This window comes from Arvicanthis niloticus, chromosome 3 (assembly GCF_011762505.2).
Source record: "Arvicanthis niloticus isolate mArvNil1 chromosome 3, mArvNil1.pat.X, whole genome shotgun sequence".
NCBI lineage: Eukaryota > Metazoa > Chordata > Mammalia > Rodentia > Muridae > Arvicanthis > Arvicanthis niloticus.
Genome location: NC_047660.1, coordinates 85,267,005 through 85,289,741, shown reverse-complemented (window position 1 = coordinate 85,289,741; position 22,737 = coordinate 85,267,005). Strand labels below are relative to the sequence as shown.

The following is a 22,737-nucleotide window of genomic DNA, read 5'->3' as shown; positions in this document are numbered from 1 at the left end:
ACACACCATTTGCTGATAGGCCCCAATATCTATTTCCTCCCGCGTTAAAATCCCTAATCTCTGTCACAGCTTAATAATTCTCCACTGAAAATGTAAAACAGCAGCTCGAAGAGTTAGTTTATTAGCATAGGCTTTAGTTTCTGAAACCACTATTTATTTCAAGCACATAAGCACCAAGGTATGGCCAGCCTTAAGTAAAAGGTCACTGGTACGTACACAGAGCAAAATTAGGCAGGAGGCGCTACAGATATTGGGATGTGGTGACTGTTTGCTTGGATCATGGGCTTTTCACTGTTGTTGCTCCTGTTTTTATTGTGCATGACATTCATAATGCACTTGGCAAGTGCATGGAACCACCACCCACAGGATGTAGCTTGGGTGTGACAGACTGAAGGTTATGCGTGGTCTATCCCTGTGTAGCAACTCTTTCCCAAGCTCTCCCACTCAAGGAAGCAAATCAAAGCACAGTGGTATGAATGGCGCCATGAACACTTGGGACCCTACCTGAGTACACTGCACCACAGACATGAACTTTGGTTGTGCTATCCCATAATATCCATGGCTTTCATTACTCAACAGCTTGGTGTGTGAGCTTCCCAGCAATGACCCATATGACTCCCATTCTCCTCCCCTTCTAAGGGGAAAAGCTCTGGCTTTTCTGTGAGAGGACCTCTCACAGGCTCAAGAGTAATTACAGCCAGGGAAGATGGAAAATTCTAGAAAAGATGAAGAATGCCAGATGGTTAGAGACATAGGAATGTCACTATAAGCTGACAGGCGTTCTCTCTCTCTCTCTCTCTCTCTCTCTCTCTCTCTCTCTCTCTCTGACTAACTTATAGCAAGCATTAAACCAAATGGCCTTTCTGGTGAATTGATTAGTAGGCACCATGGATGTCTCAAATCTGGCTTTTTACTAAGTCTCTAACAGGAGCAAATTTAGTCTCTAACAGAGACTAAATTGAAAATGTGATCAGGACGAAAACTCAGTGAAGCTAAATTCTTGGTAAAATCATGCAAAATGATTTAAAAGTATGGCCACTGGGACATGGTCAAGAAAATCGCAATATATAAAGTCACAGGCACATTGATAAGCAACTGAGGAGACCACATCTTAAGTACACAGAACCCACACATTTCAAAAACAACTCAACAAAAGTCAAACTCCATACTTGTCATCAATAACGAATCCCAAACTGTATGTGTGCACAAATGCATGGGAGTGAGAGCTAGGTTTTAGTTACAACAATAAAATATTGAGAAATAACAAAAATTAAAACGTTATATATGGATATATATACACACATATATATGTATGTATACATATATATGTACACACACACACACACACACACACATATATATATATATATATATATATATATATATATATGTATGTATTCATAAGATGTTTTCAAAAGCTGGACTAGATGCTAGATGAAGGAACACAGGGCTCCTGGATAGGAACAACTAAAGAATAAAGATGGGCAAATTGTTACTGTGATTATGAGTTTTCCCTCCAAGAATTCATGTGCTTTCAGAGGTGTTGGAACCTTGAGGAAGGGGAGCCAGTCTGGTAGGTATTTGAGGTACTGCCCTCAGAAGGGGTTAATGGGTTTTTTTTCAGGCCCCAGTTAGTTTCCTTAAAACCTGACTATTACAGAACGAGCTTTAAATTCCCTCCGGCTTCCTGTCTCACCGTGTAATCACTCCTTTGCTCATGCTCCTACTATGATGTTTACTGTCATGTTGTGCTTCAGCCAAACTGATATAATCACCAAATCTTCAACTCTCAGACTCTAAAGTTGAGGGTTATATAAACTCATTCTCCTCACTGAAACTCCAACCCCAGGCATGTTGCCATTAACAACATAAAACACAAAAATATAGATGCATATATCAACACAATGATAATTTTAAAAGTCAATATACCAATCAAAATCTAACACAATTTTCACAAAACTATGTAAGCTGTTTCTCAAGATTATCTTAAAGAAAAATAACTCATATAAGAATAATAAAATACATGAGAAAATCCGAAACGCTAATAATGGGGGGACTTGTCTTGTTCTCTAAGAAGAAAAGTTGGAAACAAAAGTAAATTATCTTTATATAAGAACAGACTTTAAAGAGATAAAATATAATGTTTTCAACATTAAAACTGTGACAGAAAATTGTAAATACTTTTTAACTTTTTAATTGACTCTTTGTGAATTTCACACCATGCACTCTAATCCCACACACCTCCCTGTTCCTTTGTATCTGCTCAAAAATACTTCTATAAGCATGTGATCGGAAATACTTTCTAAGAGAAGATACCAAAAAGTACTCTGTGTAATTCATCATGTGTAAACTGTACCTGAGTAAAGACAACTTCTGAAAAAGGAATACCACACTGGAAAGGAATGACAACTAGGTCTACAAATCACCACACAATTGGAGTAACTGTGTGGATTAGCCTGATGCTTGAAGTCTTAGCTAGAGCAATAAGACAAGAATAGAAATAAAGGGTATACAGATGGGAAAAGAGGAAGTCAAAGTATTGCTATCTGCAGACGACATGATTCTAAACATAAGAGACCTTAAAGATTCCAACAAAAAATAGGCTGATAAATACTTTCAGCAAAGTGACAGGATACAGAATTAACACAAGAAAATCAGTAGCCTTCATGTATACACAAACACACATACGCACACGCATATGTATGATACATATATGTATACACTATGTGTGTGTGTGTGTGTGTGTGTGTGTGTGTGTGTATAGTGGTGGTTTGTATGAGAATGGCCCCCATAGGCTCGTATATTTGAATGCTTAGTTACCAGTTAGTTGAGCACTTTGGGGAAGACTAGGAACTGTGGTCTTGTTGTAGTAGGTGTGGCCCTTTGGAGGAGGCACATCACTGGGAGCAGGCTTTTTTGAAACCTCAAGGTTTCAAAAGCCCATGTATGCCAGGCCCAGTGTCTGTAGATCAGGATGATAACAAAAGGGGTGTCACCATGTCTGACTTCAAGTCACATGGCAGAGCATTAGCAATAAAAACAGCACGGTGCTGGCACAAAACAGACACACAGATCAATAAAGTGGAATAGAGGAGTGAAAAATATTCCATGGGACTACAGATACTTGATCTTGACAAGACACTGAAAAACACACTGGGAAAAAGACTGAAACTTCAACAAATAGTACTGAGAAACCAGGACTACAACAGACAGAAGAAGTGGTTATATCCTTACCATTCACCCTGTACAAAACTCACCTCCAAATGGATAAAGGGATTCATTATAAAATCAGATACCCCACACCTGTTAGAGAAAAACTCAAGGAATATGCATAGGTAAGGACCTTGTGAACAGGATTCTGCACAGGAACTAAGACCAATAATTGACAAATGAAACCCCCAGGAAACTAAGGGCCCCTGCCAGCACAAGAAAGAGGCAACTACTTGAAGGGACAGCCTGCACAATGCAAGAAACTCTGCAGCTATACAGAAGATTAGTGTCTGGACTACACAAAGAACTCAAAGAACTAAACACTAAGGAAACAACACAACTGGAAAAAGAATGGACTGTGGAACTGAACAGAAAGTTCTCAGAAGAATACAAATGACTAGTAAACGCTCTTGAGCACACAAGATCCTTAGGCATCAAAAAGTGCAGAGTAAAACCACATTAAAGCCTCCATCACACCCCAATCAGAATGGCCACCAGGACCTCAAATGACAACAAATGCCATCGTGGATATGGGGAGAGGGGGATGCTTATACAGTGTTGGTGGAAGTGTAAAGGGGTGCAGCCACTTTAAAAATCAGTACAGAGGTTTCTCAAGAAACTAGAAAGAGGCCGGGCAGTGGTGGTGCACGCCTTTAATCCCAGTACTTGGGAGGCAGAGGCAGGTGGATTTCTGAGTTCGAGGCCAACCTGGTCTACAGAGTGAGTTCCAGGACAGCCAGGACTACACCGAGAAACCCTGTCTTGAAAAAAAACAAAAACAAACAAACAAACAAATAAAAAATAAACTAGGAAGAGATCCACCATAGGACCTATCTCCACCACTCCTTGCATGTACCTAGAGGTCTTCATATCCACCCTTGCTCAGCCATGTTCATGGCTGCCCTACTTATTCACAGTAGGTATGAAATAAAATTAACCTGGATGTCCATCAGCTGACAAATGAATAATGGAAATGTGGTACCCACACACAATGGAATATTACTCAGCTGTTAAAAAGAAAAAAGAAAAGAAATATAAAAGATGATGAGCAAAGGGAAGGGTGCTGAAGAGAAGGGGAAGGAGCAAAGATGGAAGGAGAAGGAAGGGAGTGTGGAGATGAAGAAAGAAGACCCTTATTTCTGGTGAAGCCTTGCAAGCTACTCTGGTTGTTTGAAGCAAGTTCTCAAATAAATGTTCTGGAAGGAACGGCTTCACTCAAAGTATATTCACATGAAATAATAAACTAATGATTGCTTACTTAAAGGCAGTAGACTTTTTTTCACATACACTAATTGATAGCATTTGCCACTGGCAAGAGATTTAGTGCATGACTGCAGCATATACTGTACACATAGACATATTTGCAAATACACACACACACATGGGTGCATGCATACTCTCTTTAAAAAAGGACCGTATGTTGTAGGGCCAAGCGATCATCTGTGCTGTTTGTTTCCTCAGCCACTACATTTTTTGTTTGGTTTTCTATGCCAAAATACATATTTATATTAGCAGTCGTTTGTTTTCTTGAATTAATGTGCCTGGCGGGGGGTGGGGGGGGAATGCACAGCATTTTTGCAAATATATCACACTACAAACCAGAACACTAACTCCAAAGACAAGTGGCTGCTTCAAAGACCCCCCACATAGATTACCTCCCTTCAACACAGAATACGCAGAACTATAAAGATGGTTTTACAATGGAAAATAAGTCACCTTTTAAAAAGCGTACCAAAACAATATAGCTTTAAGGCTTTAGTGTTAAATATTGTGTGTGATAAAATTAGCATCTCTTTCACATTTTAAACAAACAGCTTTACTCTGAGAATTGCATAACCATGTGTGGAATCAAACCCAAGTTTGACACTCTTAAAGACATAACTTGAGTTAACATTGCCAGAGGTGTCTTAGTGATAAAAATGACAACCATCCCACATGGTGTTTGGTAGCCAAGGTATTTGGGAAATGCAAACTCACTTCTATCTGCCTGCAGGAAGGGAGGGCTACCCGGGAGCCTTCACCTTCCTCACAAAATTCACAGTTAGCTGAGACCCAAGCTGGGCAGCAGATCAGGAACACAAAGCAGCCTCATTTATAGGCTGGAAGTTTATATCTGGCTCTCACACCACACACTTGGTTTCGGATACCAGGCACCCCTAGTTAAGGTGATCACAGAGACACAGCTCTGAACAACGGACTGGGAATTGTCAAAGTCCTGCCTCCTAGCAGTCTAGTCTAGTTCCTTGGGGCCTTTCTTGACGAGGCTCAACCTTGGCCTGGCAACAGTTGAACAGACACAGTAACTAACAGTTCATGGTCATGCGCCTGCAATGACACACTTGCCATACAGAGTCCACCTGAAAAAACCCAAGGTGTCCAAAGATCACTCTCTTCCTGATCATTTCTGAAGATTCATCATCTTCTAGCCTCTGTGAGAAGGAAGGATCCTGCTTCTGGAAACTTCTTATATACTTATACACTTCCACATGGGCTAAAGACCCCACTTGCTTTTCAACATCATTGCCCTTTGAGTCTGAAATGTTCCCCAAGTGCTGAAAGCTTGGTCTCCAGTTACTGGTGTTAACTGAGGAGCTAGTAGACACTGTGAGCAGTAGAACCTATCTGGAGAAAGTGGATTCCTGGAAATGGGTCCCTAGAGGTATATTATGCCTGGCCTCTTCCTATCATGTCCTTGGCTTTGTGTTGGCTGTGATGTGAGCAGCTGCCCTCCACCATCACATCCCTCCCTCTTCCATGACAATCTGACCTGCTGCATGGGGCCAAGTGGCTGCATCCTGAACACCAAAACAATAAACCGTAATAAATCTTTCCTCCCTTAGATAATTTCTCTCTGGTAATTTGTCACAGCACCAAAAAAAGTAGCAAAGACCACTGCTCTCTGTAACTTGTATACTTACTTCCCTGACGCAGTGACCTATGTCCCACACAGTCCCCTCCTCCCATCTCTCTCATTCTCTCTTTAACCACAAAGTCCCAGTCCACGTCCACAGTAACCACAGCCCAGGTCCTGCTCTCACAGGCCTTTGGCCACAGTAAGTAGGGGCCAGCTTTCTTTATCTGACAGCATACAAAGTTCAATATTTCAGGCAGGACGTGACGAATCTGGAGGTAGTCACTCACTCTGCTTTCCTTGCATCTGTATCTACTTTCTACATCAGCCACAGTGTCCAAGATCTGTCCTCATCCTCGTAACAACTCACAGACCTGTGGCCCACAGATGTGCACTATACACCACCAATGAGGGGACCAGCATTTACATACTGACAAGAACTGGGACCCCGATCTGCCACACACTGCGCCTCCTCAGAGAGGCCAGCGGCGTTCTCACCTCTCATTTCCGTGGCCGAGGAGCCATTGGACCAGGCTGTCCACTTGTTCCGGTGTTTGCTGATTTCTTGCACTTTGCAGACATACTGCCCTTGATCCGCTGGCCTGAGAGTCAGGACGGACAGCCTGTACAGCACCCCTCGGCGTTCCTCGAGCAGGCGTAGCCTCTTTTGGTTGGCAATCCGGCTGAAGTTCCCATAGTACTGAATCACCCTGAGCTTCGTCATCTTCACCATCAAGGCCTCCTGAGAGCCATTGGGGGCAAAGAACCAGCGCACGGCCAGCAAGCTGTCCTTCCGTCTCTTCTGAGAGATGTGGCAGAGGAGAGTGGCATTTTCCCCTTCAAAGTAGTCCACCACAGGCCCTGGGGACACCGTGACATTGAGAGCACCACACACCTCTGCAATGGAAGGGGGAAAGGTGAATGAAGGCCACAGCCTGGGTTCATGGAGCCAGGCCACTGCCAGAAGCCAGGGACAAGCCCAACGCTGTTGGCATCTGGGTGCTCCGAAGGGCCGGAGAAGCAGTGATCTCAACACCCTCTACACTCACTCCTCAGCCTCACAAGAACCAGGAGAGGCCTGGAATTCTGAAGCATCTTTTGGGTTATTTGGGAGAGCCCCATGTCCCTCCTGGTTTCAGAGGCTCCTTCCTTCCTTCATCTTTTTTACTTTAGCTTGTTTGTGTGCTTCAGTTCAGACCATAGATCCTGAGTCCAAAGAAGCCCTTCTACGGGCTTCATGGCTCCCACATTCCTATATATGATGGTCTCTTTCATACAGTGTTCCAAACACTGGCCATCTGAACAGACATGTTCTCAAAAACGTTTTAATGTGCCATGGAAATTCAAATTATACATATGAATCAAGACTTGGAGAATATCCCCAGGTTGTGTTTTTATCCCTTTTGTCAGGGCTGTGGGTCAGAGGCAAACCTGAGATACAGCTTCAATGGCTTGTCAACCAGGAGACGGAGTCTGCCTGTCTCCCCCTCCCTGCTCACTTTCTTGGTGTTGGTGAGTCCAGTTCTGGGCAGTAATGGCCAAGCAGAGGATTACCCTAATGCTAGTGTGCTGGAGTGACACAAGACTTTCAGTGGCTTCTTTGCACTTATGATCTATGGTCTGAACTGAAGCATACAAGCAAGCTAAAGTAAAAATGAAGAAGAAGGAGAGGAGGAGGATGGGAGGAGGAGGAGAAGGAGAAGAGGAGGAGGAAAAGGAGAAGGAGGAGGAGGGGGAGGAGGAGGGGGAGGAGGAAGAAGAGGAGGAGGGGGAGGAGGAGGAGGAAAGGAGCCTCCAGAACCAGGAAGGATATAGGGTTCTCCCAATACCCCAAAAGATGCTTCAGAATTCCAGGCTTTCCACTACAACCTGCCCTTTGATGTTTTATTGTAAACTATTCTAGGGAAACCCACACCTACCTACAGTTCTACTCCTGAGCTTCATTGGAGACACCTGACTAGCTGAACTTAGAGAAGCTGAACACTGGTTCATTTCCCATGAACCTCTTTCCATGGTAAACCATGGGTGACACAGCACAGCCAGGCCACCCTGAAGCTCATGGGAGGGGCCATGTCACATGCAGTTGTCCTCAGAACCATTCTAACCCAGAGCTTTCTGCAGACATCCCAGGCTAGCACAGGACATCACATGTGAAGATAGAGGTGCTTTAGAGACCTAGCCAAATGCTTTAGCAAAATATCCATCGTCATAATAACAGTCATTGATTGAATGAATGGATTCATCCATTCATGAGGACAGAGTCCTAACCACTTCTTAAAAGCCTCAACTCTCAGTATCTCACAACAGAGATCAAATTCCAACCTCAGTTTCTGAGGGGATAAGCCTCATTCAGACCAGAACAGTCATGTTCTTGGTTATTTTAAATAACTTGGCATTTGAAATATTGTGTTTTAAGAATCGATTTTCTTTCCTGTGACCTCCTTAGAAACCAGATGCTAAACTCAGGACCCTCCAGAATAATGTAAGAACTTTAACTCAGTTGTACCCATCAGTCCCATTTGTCATGTGAGGTAATATTCTCAAGGTGGTTAGGACAATACGTATTGGAAAGCATTCCTTGGCACCCAGCACCATGCCAGGCTTTGGTTGATGTAATAATAACAGATGGAGTAAACTCAAGGAGAAAGGCTACTAGATGCAGTAGTATTCCCCAATCCTCTTTCCAGTCATGAGGGACAGAGCCAGGCCAGGAGATACATGAGAAATACAGGTCAACAGGCCTCTGAGAAGTCCTGCCTGCAGACCTTGAGTGCCATTTTACATGACAAACGGCACTCTGCACTGATTTGTTTAAGTCAAACCTCTCCGGGCTATCTGGGACTTCCTCTGGGATGCTCTCCACTTTCCCCAGGAGCAATGCCTTCGCTGTCAGAAGTCAACCTCAATGAAGCAAAAGTGGCCCACATTTTCTGCATCTCGCCCACCTGGCTGGCACCGGGCCCATGTGGACAGCACTTCCTCCTGATGGCTGAGGCTCATCTGAGGCGCAGCCAGCCTCGTGTGGGAGTTCTCTGGTGAATGAGGAGGCAGCTGGGACCCCTGGCTGACCTCCATTCCATTAGCCACTGAGAACTGGACAGAGGAGAGAGCACCAAAACACAGCAGCTGGTTTACAGAATCCAGGGCCAGCGGGACCCACCCCCCCCCAAAGTCTCCCCACTGGAGCCGGAGGGGCTGGGAAGAGAGGAAATGGAAACAACATGGGTGGGATGATACCAAACCAAAGCCCCGAGCTCCAGGCTCCTCCTGGTAACTCCACATGAAGAGGGGATTATTTATAGTGACTGAAACCTAGAGAATGTGCCAAGTGTTCCAGTCCCCATGGGAGGCCAGATTCCATCCTAGAAGCAAACTAGTACCCCTCCCCCTCCTGTCCTCCTGTGGCTCAGGCTCAAAGCCCTATCTCCAAGGGACTTGGGGGGGGGGTGTCATCCAGGGTGTTCTCTCTCCAGCAGTGTACCCTTCTACCTTCCATCCATTTTCCTACAGATGCTCCAAACATCAGTGTCTCCCAGAGGAGTGCAAGGGCATTCATTGATGGCTGAATTGTGCACCTTAGGCTATTCATTCTTCAAAGCTCTAACCCCTAGTACCTCCAAATGTGGGTGTATTTGGAGGTAAAGACTAAGTTAAGTGAAATCCTTAAGGTGGACCCAGTGACAATATGAAGCAATGTGACTGATGGCCATTTAAGAAGAGATTAGAACACAGACTCCTGCAGATGGAGACTGTACATACAGGGAGAAGATACCACACCAGCTAAGCTGAGAGAGACCTAAGGACAACCAGACCCCCCAGTCACCTTGATCTCAGATTTCACCCTTTGTTAATCAATAGAAGTTTGTTGTTAAAGCCACTTGGTATGGCAGCAGGCAAATGTATACAGCCCTCTTGATGAAAGGTCACTCCAACCTTTCACCTGACACACACACACACACACACACACACACAAAGGTGTGGAGACATTGAGGCTAGAATAGCTAAGCACCCCAGACTCTTGTCAGAAAAGCTTTGCTGAAAGTCATAGGCTCTCAGAAGTGAGATCCCCTGTCAAAGTCAGGTGCCACGGGCAGTGGCATCTGGAGCGGGAGGCTCCTTATGCCAAGTGTATACATATAGAGGCTTGGTTTATGTGCAGACAGCTGTAGCTCGGGTACAGCCAGAAAGGGAGAAAGTGCAGGTAGGGGGCCTGACAAGCATAGGCCCAAGTTAAAGGTGCTTATTTCAATACTTGCGGAGAGAAACTCTATTCTTTCCCATTTGTATCTTTGTGTCCCCCCGTGGCTCAGCAGAAAGGGGGCAGGGTAAGCAATAGGAGACAGGACAATAGAAAGTGGGTACACAGGCCAGACAAGCATGCATGACCTGTGGACAAAAGGTACACTGCGTACATGCTGGCTCAGCAAGGCAGATGTCACTCATCCCTCTTCCTCTAGCTGACATAATGTAGCAGCAAGGCAGGGCTGACCCCTCACTCTCTGACATAAGAAACAGTCATAATAGCCTGAGGCAGAAGACAAACATTTGCTTTCTGAGCATAGACTGCAAAGAGCTAAGGTGAGGGGTGGGTTCCACCACACCTCCTCACTCGGGGCTTCTGCTTCCCTTTTGTGTCCACTGCCTCCCTTGACCTTACAGAGCTAAGAGGCCAGTGGATGAGGCAGCTGCTGATCTGGACAGGCAGGGAGAATAGAACCACAAAGCCACCAGCTATGGAGGAAACATGAAGGGTTTAAGAAAACCCTGGAACAAAAATAAACAAAAAGCAAGCAAGCAAGAAAGACAGTCCTGACACAATCTTGATCCTTGTCTTGGGATTACAGAGACCTAAGAATATGGTCATGAGCTGAAAGCTATCTTGGAATTAGTAAAGTCAAATTTCAGCAGCCAAGAATGATGTCCAAGAGAGAGAGGGTCTCACTATGCGGAGTCCCCAAGGCAGGAAGAACCAGGTGCAGGCTAGAATTGGAAAGATGGGTATCCCTTTGTGAACTACATCCCACTGTGGCCCAGACTGAAACCCCTTCCCTTCCTGTACACAGTCCTCTGGAGAGAACTCCTCACCCCAGTCAAAGGCCAGTTCTTAAACAAGAAAGGTGACAATACAGAAATGGATGGCACTGATCTAAACAGAAAGACAAGCCTCCTGCAGCCATGGTTCCATTCCTTCTACAAGCATGTGCTCTGATGCTCGAAAGTCCCAGGCATCTCTTGAGGGCTGAATACTGGGAGTCACATGGTCCCAGGCCTGTCTAATTGCCAGAGAAGAAGCAGCGAGCACAGAAATGAAGGGTCAAGGGTCTGAGTAGAGAGCCTGAGTTAGTGTCCTGCAATGCCCTCTCTAGAAACCTGCTTCTGTTTGGAATGGGGTGCTCAGAGCCTGGGCTTCTTCACCTGAATGATGAATGGAAAGTGATGTGTTTCATGGCTACAGCAAGTGCAGGGCTGTGGTGAGCTGTAAGTCTGTATGTGTAAACTGTGGGAAAGAGCAACAGGAAGAGACCCTACACTGCCCTGGATCAGTGTAGGGTCCATGCATGGAAGAGTTGCAAGCACACAGATACCCCCTGGGATGTCCACTGGCGTTAGCCTTTACTGATCATTGCTTGTAAGTATAATATATTTTGAAGAATATCCCCTAAATTTTCATTTCACACGGGTCCCACAAGTTACACTGTTATCTGTGCTTCTGCATGAAGCTCAGGCTCCTGTGGAGGAGATTCACAGTCTAACCCCTGCTTTGGGATTTGGTAATGCCATGAAAAGGATGAACATAGACAGCTCTCTGAGAGGATACCCATGGAGCCTCAGAGTGCATGGTCTTCTCCTGAAGCAGCAGCAGCAGCCCCAGCTGCGGGGAGTAAAGGCTTCTCCCAGGATGCAGAAATGGCCACGGCTCCAGCTCTGAACAGGCCATGAAGGTGAGCATGGCACTATGGCCTGCCTTCCCCTCTATCTAAAGACATCCTCCATTCATCTCCAGGATTCAGGGTCTTTTAAGTGACAGCAAAGTGGTGTCTGGCTCAAGACAGCAAATCTCTGAAGTACACTGCTTTGTAGCACCAGGGGCTACTGAGGAGGAGCAATAAGCAGTGATGCCTCCAGACCTAGCCCACACATTGTTCACTGTGAGCCATCATCTAAAACTACCTCCAGTCCAGGGCAAACACTGCCTTGTCCAGTGACAGAGGTAGACACCTGGTCAAATGAACTTCCGGCCAAGTGCAATTCTAAAGCAATTAGATGTATTCCCCCAACTTATCCTCATTGGCTGCTAATTCTCATTTTACAGCCGAGACTGAGGGCCCAGACGAGCTCAACAACTTGTTTAAGTTCACACAGCACATAACAGAGATGAAATTCAAACCTAGGAGATCTGACTTCAAAGATGACTGGTAACCACCATCAGTACCACAGCTTGGCTTTTAGTAAGTACTTGGACCGATAGTTTTCTTTTCTGTGAGATGAATGGTGGGATTGGGGGACCAATAAGCTCCCATCCTATTCCTAAATGAAGGTGGAAGACTGTGCAGGCCTTGAGTGTGGGCTTATATGCTAAGTTAGTATGTTGGGCTTTCCCTTGCAGATGGAGGTCAGAGTCATGGAGGCGGAGTTTCAGAGAGTAAATGACAGCCCCAGGTGAGGGATGACAAACAGGAGCTAGACGGTGACTCTGGGTACATCCAGGATGGAATCTAAAGGGTGTCCCCTTTTCATACCTATACCTCTGTTCCTTTGTTTTTAAAATGGGGATATAATTGCACTGCCCTTAGAGGTTGGTGGACTGATAAACTGAGATAACGTTTTACGCAATATTCAGATCGATAACTACTTAATTTTCTTACTTTGAAACACCATTGTGATTAAATGAGATAGTGCACACCTGTCGCTGGTAGTCACCTGGGAAGGAAGAGTCACTAATATATATCTATTGCTGGGAAACAAGAGGAGAAAATTCTTCAGTGCCTCTAAGTGGGAGCCATAAAACTCCACACAAGCCAACAGAGGTGGTCTCCAAAGAAGTGTGTTTGTGGGAAAGGACCCTCGTGGATGAAGCCGAGGACATCCTGTCTAACCAGATTTGACCATCTCAGAAGATTGACTAATCAGTCCTCAGTGCCCAGCGGGCTGGGAAGATCCGGTGGCTCCTGACCTCATTTTCGAAGCGGCTCCAAAGATAGTTAAAGGGTAGTTGGTGCTGGCAGCAGCTGCGGGTCCCGACTACTACGGAAGACAGAAAGAAGCCGCCGAATTGGAGCTCCAATCAGGCTGGCTTCGCCCTGAGCTCCGCGGCCTGCGGCTTGGAAGAGACCAGGAGCTGTCCCGAGAGGGGGTCCCCACCGCGGGATGCCGGCAGGACTAGGGAACCGAGAAGACCTGAGTCGGCGCCGCCAGGATCGCGGGGTAGGAGTGAGTCTCCAGGACCCCACGCAGCCCTGGCCTCCCCTCCCACTCGAGCCCCGGCCTCCCGCGCAGCCGCCCGCCGCGCCGCGCTTACCCGGGGCCGAACCCAGCAGCACGGCCGCCGCCAGCGCTAGGAGCCGCAGCCGCATCTTCCCGCCGCCGCCCGGCGCTGTGACCCGGGAGAGCGCCGCCGCCCGCCGGGCCCGCCCGCCCCTCGGCCTCCAGCCACAGTTCGGGCCAGCGCTGCTGGGTCCCTGAGTCTGTGCCGAGCTGGGGGAGCGGCCTCTCCATCCTCGGCCAGCCCATGGTGTCCCCTTTCACCACGCCCACGTCTCAGATGAGAAAACTGAGGTGACCCAGGAGATTCACGACGTGCAGAGCTAAAGCGTCCAGGAAGACGTTGTGAACTCCCAGAGGCCTTGGAGGCCTTTAGATCTCCTTGTTCCCAACTCGGTTATTCCTAAGCGAGATCCAGGCACTTAGGGACTGGGTTCATCTACAAACACACTCCCATGGAGCCTCAGCAGCTGAGAGAGAAACAACTTTCCACTGCCGCCTTGAACTTGAAGAAGGTGGGGGCTGGGTGAGGATCCCTGGAAAGTTAGAGGGTTCACACAGAAGAGTTCTACTTTCTAGGTGAGAGCCTGGAACGTGCCTCTGAGTCTTCCAACTGTTGCTCGGTTGCAAGGCAGTGGTCCCATCCTTCCTGGCTTGTTTACCAAATCAGGCTGAAGTTTGATACCAGTGTCTGATGGTGACCATCAGCTGTGTTTTACTTGGGGGTTCCTTTGTGTGTGGCCGGATGGGGGTTGGGAGTTCAGAAAAAAAACAAAAACAAAAACAAAACAGCAGTCAAGTAGGCCTTTATTAAAAGTGGTTCTTGGAACTGAGAAGAGGAGAGGAGGAGGAGTGAGAGTGGGAAGAGGAGGAGGAAGAGGAGGCAGAGAGGAGAAAGCAGAAGCCCCACATCCTTTCTTCCACTTTAAAGGCTTGCGGAAGACTGGGGGAGGTGTGGAGCAGAGCAAGAGAGGTACTGCCCCAGCCAATGGATACTAAAACCGGGGCAGCTTCAGGATGGACTTATTCACTCTTCCTGGTCATGCCAACGGGCTTTGCCCTTTGGGACCTGCCACCAAGGAGATCCTTCCAGGGAGCAGATCTCATCTTTTTAAAAAGGATGTTTGGGCTAGGGAGATAGCTTAGAGGATCTGGGGCCTGCCCTGTAAGTCTGAAAAGTGAAATACTGATCTCTAGGACCCTATAAAAGCCAGCAGGGTGGAAGCCCCCTGTAGTCTGTAAACCTACTGCAAGGTGGGCAGAGACAGGAAATAGCTGGAACAAGCTAATTAGCCAAAACTGGCAGAGAAGGCAGAGAAGAAAAACTTCAGGTTCAACACTAGGCCGGCTTCAATATACAATGGAAAGAATAATTGAGGAAGACAATGATATCACCATTGAGCCACCATATACATATGGTATGTGGTATATATATATATACATATATATGTATATATATACACATATACATACATGTGCACCCTCATATGTGCATCACATGAATACAAAACACACACATATGCGCTATACACATACATACACACAAAAATACTTACAGACTATTTAGGATATTCTCTCCTTTATTTTATTGGTAGTTGGTTACAAGCGTCCTGTACTTTTCTAAGATACCATGCAGATTTCCATAGGTCAGCTATCACATGCTGTCATTGAGTACGCAATCCTTCCTCCAGTTTCAGAGGTGTAATCACACAATAGATCACTTAGGTTTTATACATCTAAAATGAGCACTTGATTATCAGAAAGTTCCCATGTCAGCCTCCTAATAATTAGAAAACAGAAAACTGAGACATCTTACCATGTCTGACACAGTGGTACACACTTGCTGAGGCAAAGTTCTGAGTATTCATATGCAGAAATGAAGACTGCCAGCTTGGAGCAGTTCCAGACCAGATGGCTAAGGAAGCTATAGAGGTCAAAGAAGGAAGGCAGGATGGCCAATGGAGTTGTGTACATGGAAGCCATCAGCTCCCTGCTGGAAGTGACAGCCTCACTATCCAGAACACCCTCGCCTATGTTCAACCCAAAACTCACCTAAGAGGCAAGCCAGTTCCACACACCATCATATAAAATTAATGTTGTTAGTTTGGGCTTCTTGTTATTATAATTGTGTGTGTTTAATGTATGAATCTGTTGGTTTGCAGTTGTAGCTACAAAGTTGGATGTTGATGCTAGTGTTGCTTTAACCGTGTCAGCAGCAGTAACTCTAGTCAGCACAGTTTTAGGAAGTGTGTTCTTAACCCTAAGAAAGGACAAAACTCGAGGACACTCAACACTGCTCTGGGAATTCTAATAGACCATTCATGTTCTTCTTACGGGACTGACAATAACCAGAAGCATGCATGTCCTTTCCTTTCCTTTCCTTTTATTTCTTTTTTTCACTCTTCTGGTGCCAAAACCCAACGAGCTGTCTTCCAAGGAACTTGGCCACTCCAAACCAAGTGGTTGGTCTGACTCTCCTAAGGTATGGATGGATGGTTTGCTTCTGCTGGCTTTTGCCACCGACCATATTCTCCAGTCTGCCTCTTCAGACACTTCTTACCTCTACCCTAACTAACCATCCATCTCTCTGAGACCACTTAGTAAGTGTCCTGTCTCCCTGCTAGGCCCTTCAGGGTCCCCACCACCTTCATAACGGCAATTCTGCTTGCTAAGACACTACTTTACACCTCTCCAGCTGTTTTATCCTCCACCTGCTCTAACCACTTGTCTCTCTCGCCTTCTACTGGGTGTCACTGTGGAGCTCCCTGCTTTGTCTACTTTTACTACAAAAGCCACACCAGTGTGCCAGGAAGCTTCTTCTTACCTTTCTAGGCCCCCATCACTTGGAAATCACCTCTCTTCTGTGATTTGGGACATTTCTCTATGACAAGTTTATCAGTCCTATTTGGGTCACCCTAATGGAAATTCTTGTTACCACAACACTTATTTATGTCTTCTGCTCTCTCATGGCTCCTCTCAGCTTCTTCTGGGAACTTCCTCACCTCCCCCTAGAAGCTGCCTACGGCTCCTGGGTCTGTGACCTTTCCTTGTCTGCTTCCCCTCCAAACTACCTACTTTATCTCTCCTGTGCCCTCCTGGGTTCATTCTTTGCAAGTTTCCTTGACTTTCCCTAGGAGCTGCCAGCTAAGTCCGACATTTCCTCTATGCCCTTGTGGCATCTGCAATATTGGAGCCCTCCCTAGTGTGGAGAGTTCCATCTCCCTAGGGTGAAGATTGTTCCTTCTTGTCCCTTCTGACTACACTGTTCTTTCTTTTAGCTGACTAACCCTCCCTATGGCTGAGTTCCTTTTGTGACCCTTCTTCCCTTTCTTCTTGGACTCAATTCTTTCTTGGATCCAGAGCTTTTCTTAAAGCCTTGCTGTCTTGCTGAAAACAGACTTGGGCTCAGTGTAGCTTGCTGGCTAAAGACAGCACACTCAGAGTTACAAAGTGTCCCAAATTCTAACAACTTCTGCCACAGTGTGAACAAAGGATCCCAATTCTTTTATCCCTAAGTGTTTACAGCTTCCCACTCTAAAATCTTTTATCTCTATGATTTGTCTGTGTTCTGCTCTCAAGAAATCCTTTAGGACTATTATGCAAACTCTATCTCAGGATCGATTTGTAAATTCATTGAGTGTGGCTAAAGAATCTGTAAAATCTGTAAGTAACAAAGTTTGACTTTAAACTTATATCAAAAGGCTTATAGTTAAAGCCTATATATAGGAATTTTAATTTGCTACAACATCCTATCTATGTGATTCAACTCTCATCTAGAATATACTGTATGTGTAACTTAGATTTGACTCTTGTTTAGGAAAACAGCAACCATGTGGCTCTCCTCCATCTTGGCTGGTGGCCTTCAAGAAGTAGGCAGCCACATGATTAGCAGCCATCTTTTCTAAGGTTGAAGAGAATATACCATGTAACCTCACCATCACCTCATTTCCCTAAGCCTCCAGATGAGAAAGACAATTTTTCTTGCTACCTGACTCTAAAAAAGACATAAACTCACAAGACAGGTTTCAAAGTAACTTTTTGCTTTCACTTATCGAAATGAATTTGCTTTATAATAACTGCTGTCATCAATCACCCTCTTGTGTCTCATGGTAAATAATTGAATTTTTAAAAGTGACTTAAGGTCTATAAACACATGAAAAATGTTTCAAATTTCTTTCCCTTCCTATGCTATTGTTATACTGAGACTTCCAAAGTCCTGAGTCTGAACATTAATCAGTGGAGTCCTGAGAAGCTATTAGACTAGCTCTAGTAAGGAGTAGCTACAATGATTACAGTCACAAGCCCCAGATTTTAAATTCCCTTCAATTGTCTTCTATGTGTAGACTTAAAAGTGCCTCTCATTGTGCTAAAAACATTTGTCTATATACACCTAGTCTTCTGGATAGAGAAAGAAGTATTAATGCTTTCAACCAAAACTATTTGGGGGTTCCAAAGCTTTTACTATAACTCAAATATGTGAATCTACTGACTTTTCTACAACGTGGATTTCAGTACAGATTACTACCAGTGGTAATGCTAACATCCAAAACTTACCTGTCTTATAAGCTTCAGGGCATCCATCAACTGGAATCCCCCTCTCATAGGTCAAATGAACTATGAGACTCCCCTACCCCAACTACTAGGACCATGAGGCTAAAAGTTTCGAATGGTACACCTGAAATTTTTTTTCCCTAAACTCCCTTTTTTCTGCCCCTAATATATATCTATTCCAGCAATTCCAGCACATTTCCAATCAATTAAAGACTACAAACTGCCCCAACCGCTGCCTGCATGTCCCTCGCCCCAGAGGGTCCTGCAGAGTCTGGGTAGTGAGTAACAGCCCACACTTCCTGTACTTGGCCAACATTCCAGCTTTTTGGGTCCCCAACAACAATGTGCCAGTGTCAGCAGGAAGTAGTCATAGAAGATTTCATCAATCCCTATCATTCATATGAACAAGAAATCTAGGATGTTAAGGGTTTGAGGTGTTTATTTAACATATCAAAGTGGCCTCCAGCTTCTCCCAGCATCCCTCAGTCCCTAGCTGTTACAGGCTATGGCTGGCATACTGTGGCCTCTATCCTAAACTCACCAGCCCAAGCTAGGCTGACCTTTCCCCAGAGGCTCTTTCCTATGTAACCCAGACATTTTGGCTACCTGACCCCTTTGTACCTTTGGCCTCTTGGCTGCTGCACCTGATTCACTCTCTCCTGCTTCCCTTCCCTTCCCCCTCTCCCCACATGGCCCAACTCAGCCTAGTCATGTCCACTCTGGACTCTCCCAGATGTCCCTGTCCATGCTTTATGTTCTCCCTTTATCTACAATAAACTTTCTCTTCCACCATACCTGGAAACAGTCATGTTCTTTCCTTTTCTCTCTTTTTTTTTTTTTTTTTTTTTTTTTCATTCAGTTGGTTTCTTCTGAGGCCTACCTTCCTCCTGGGTTATAGATGCCCACTGTGGTATTTTAAATGGAATGGTGTCAGAGGCTCATAGAAACTGGCACTATTGGGAGGTGTGGACTTGTTGGTGTAGGTAAGAAGTGTCACTGGGGGTGGACTTCGAGGACTTGAAGTTCAAGCCAGGCCTGGTTAGTGTGTATCATTCTCTTCTTGCTGCCTGCAGATCCAGATGTAGAACTCAGGTACCACTCTGGCACCATGTCTGTCTGCATGCCACTATGCATCTGGCCTTGACAATAAGGGACTAAACCTCTGAACCATAAGCTAGTCCCAATTAAATACCTTATAGGAGTTTCAGTGGTCACAGTGTCTCTTCACAGCAATAGAAACTCCCCAACTAAGACAGTAACCTCTTCAATAGTGTACTTTACATGATTCTGCAAGGCCAATGTATTAAAGGACTGATCCTAAGGTCAGCACTGTAATGTAGTGGGACCTGTAAGAAGTGGTGACAACAAGGTCAGGGAATGGCTCAGAAAGTAAAGTGCTTGCAATACAATCATAGCATCTGAGTTTGATTATCAGCACCCATGTGAAAAGCTGGGGATGGTAGTGTAAACTTAAGATTGCAGATCTAAGAAGGTAGAAGTAGGAGAATCTGTAAGCCCCAGGCCCCAGTAAGAAATTCTGTCTCAGAAAATAAAGCAACAAACAAGAAGTGAGGGGTCCTGAGGAAAGATATCTAAGGTTGACCTCTGACCTCCACAGCCACATCCACCCACACATGTACATACTTATAAACATGCACACCCACCCACATATACTATATGCAACACACACAGACACACATGAGATATGGGTTTCTTGTTCTGGAGGGTGTCCCACGATGATCTCCCGACGTCGCTGTCGCTGACCGGTCTCTCCCAGGTGCTGCACCTGTCTCTCCACGCTGAGCTGGTCCAGGCCCCGGCTGGGCCGATAAGAAGCCGGTTAGCTGGCAAGGAGGCAGCTTGGTGTCCCAGGCAGGTTCCGGGAGAGCAGAGCTCTCCCCAAGTGTTACAGCTCTTGTGACAAAAACTCTCGGACACCAGGATGATTCTTGAGCACGCTTTACGTCCCCTAAATAGAGCCCTTATATACAGTTTTGGGGTGGGTTAGAGTCTGACAGCAAATAATGTCTATTGGCTTGACCTGAGAGCTTGGAGATACCTCATCTGCATGTGGGAGAGCCTGAGGGACCGTTCCTCATGACTGATGGTCATAAACCTCTCTGTGGGAGGGGTTGTTGGAGGACTGAAGCTAAGTGAAAAGAACCAGGGCCTGGGAGCAGAGCCGAACTCCTGCCGTCCGATAAAGGTTCCGGGGTTCGAAACTCATGCTCAACCAAACACCCAGCTGCTTCTCACAGCCCACTGCCCCACAATGAGACAGAGAGAGAGAGAGAGAGAGAGAGAGAGAGAGAGAGAGAGAGAGAGAGAGAGAGAGAGAGAGGTTTTAGATCCCTGGGTGTGTGTCCTTACTGGAGTTCTGGGATTTGGTTTTCTTCTTTTCTCTCTTTCCTACACAGATACCAGACAGACAAGTTTCTTCTCCCATATGTCCACACCAGCATAGTGATCTGCCCCACCCACCTAAAAGCAACCAAGCAATGTAATGGACTAAAATGTCCAAAACTGTGAGGAAGGGTGTGGCATGGTTTCTGCCCCTGGAGCAGAGCCACCAGGGTGTGGATCTTCTTGAGTGTGATGGTTGCTGTATGTATAAGGCTTGTTTGTACATATTTTACTTTATGTTTCTCCTTCAGAGAATGTTTTCTCTGCTAATGACTCCATGATAATCTGAAACAGCACAATTCCAGGAAACAAGAATGTATCTGGTGTTCCTCAATAAAATGGTAACACTGTGACCTTCAAGAAAGGGCTTAAGGCTGTGGGAAAGAACTCTGAAAACATGATTTCAGAAATACATAAATCTATATAAGAGCTGTTCTTTACAGGATTTCTCAACTGTGAAAAATGTAAGAATGAAGATCTCTGAGTTCAAGGTTTTTCTACAGAGCAAGTTCCAGGACAGTCAAGCTTAGGAAGTGAAAGAGTTAGAAAAACAGAAAGCTGATGATAATGTAATAGAACAAGGGGGCCATGTTCCAGTCCCAGAAAACAACAGAACTTGGCCATTTTGGCCATGTGGCCATGTGGCCATGTCTTTAGGGCCAAGGGGTTAAAGTTATAAACTGATGATTCACGAAATAGTCAAAAGGAAACCTGGGGTAAATGATTAAATTGATAAGCAAATCCTAACAAAGTACCTTATGAAAAATAAAGGCATCAGCTTTAGTCTGCAAGAGAGAATTATCTCAGGCAGAGAACTATCTTGAGCAGAGAGCTATCTCAAGCAGACTTCAGAGCTATAAGCTTGTATCCCACCATTGACTCTGAATCATTTCTTCCACCACTTCCAAACACCCATTCTTCAGGACCCTCTCTCAAGATGAGGTAGGTCCTCAGCAGTTTCCAAAAATGGATTACCCCAGATATTTGTTATGGTAAGAGAAAGCTAACAATACTTGCCATTCTGAGCAGAAGCATAGCCGACTAATACATGAGTCTTTTCTCTATACAGCTTTATGCCTTCACCTCCCCCTTGTAAGGGCACCAGTTACACTGAATTAAGACCCCTTGCTGACCCACAATAGTGGTTGTGTTTATTATCATCTTAAGATGTAATCCATATGCCACAAAATTCAATTTTTAATTGTACAATTGGATGCCTTGTTACAGTTACAAAGCTTTGCACCCATTTCTAATTTTGGAATGTGTTTATCACTCCAAGAAGAAACACCACAGAAGTTAGTGTCGCTCTGCTCCCATGCATCCCCTTGGCTGAATGCTTGGCAATTACTAACATGCTTACTGTCTCTGTAAATGCACATATTTTGAATATTTAATATGTGCAGAGTTGCACAGAAGGTAGCCTTTGTGGCTAGCTTTTTTCATATTGCATAGGGTTTTCAAGTTTCATTCATGTATATGGTAGATCAGTGCACATTTTATAGCTGGATAATATCCAATTGTGTAAATATATACTACATGTTTTATCTGTTCACCATTTGGAAGACATGGTTATTTTCACATTTTTATACTGAGTAATGTTGCTTCTGAATATTCACATAAGTTTCCATGTAGAAAAGTTTACAAGTCTCAAATTTTATACCTATGGTTTTTATAACTATAGGTGTAACTAAGTTTTATAGTTTTAGCATATATGTTAAGGTCTTTTTCATTCTCTTTTTCTCTTTTCTTCTCTCTTTTCTCTCTTTTCTCTCTGTGCACATATATTTGTATAGCATGATAGGAATTCAACTCCATTCTGTTTTTTAAAGATTTATTTTTATGTGCATGTGTGTACCTGAGTGCATGTATATGTACTATGTTTGTTCAGATGCCCATGGAGGCCAGAATGAAGCATCAGGTCCCCTGGAGCTAAAGGCAGTTTTAAGTTGCCATGAGAGTTCTGAGAACCTGGATCCTCTACATGAACAATAAGTGCTCTTAAATGCAAAGCCATCTCTCCAGCTCCTCAGTTCTACTCTTTGCCTAGCTGTCTGGCTTCAATTGCTGGAGAGATTAATTTTACCCCATTGAATCATCTTGCTTGGTGCCTGTATCTAAAAAGCAATTGATCACAAATACAGGGGCTTACCACTGGTTATTGCTTATCATGTCTTTATCTTATATTTTTGCAGCAAGACTGGAGTCTAGTAGGAAAGGGTTTTAATACAGATTTAAGCACA

At 45.0% G+C, this 22,737-nt stretch overlaps 1 protein-coding gene across 1 annotated transcript in view; it reads right to left on the bottom strand.

Moving 5' to 3' along the window:
- Positions 1-13,743, bottom strand: part of Vstm4 (V-set and transmembrane domain containing 4) — an 85,124-nt gene extending 71,381 nt beyond the window's left edge. Inside the window, exons 1-2 of the mRNA XM_034498606.2 lie at positions 13,581-13,743; positions 6,560-6,958 (exon numbers count right to left, since the gene is read on the bottom strand). Of these exons, the coding sequence (XP_034354497.1) occupies positions 6,560-6,958; positions 13,581-13,635 (454 nt within the window). The 5' untranslated portion in view covers positions 13,636-13,743. The remainder of the gene's footprint in view (positions 1-6,559; positions 6,959-13,580) is intronic.
- Between the last annotated feature and the right edge of the window lie 8,994 nt (positions 13,744-22,737).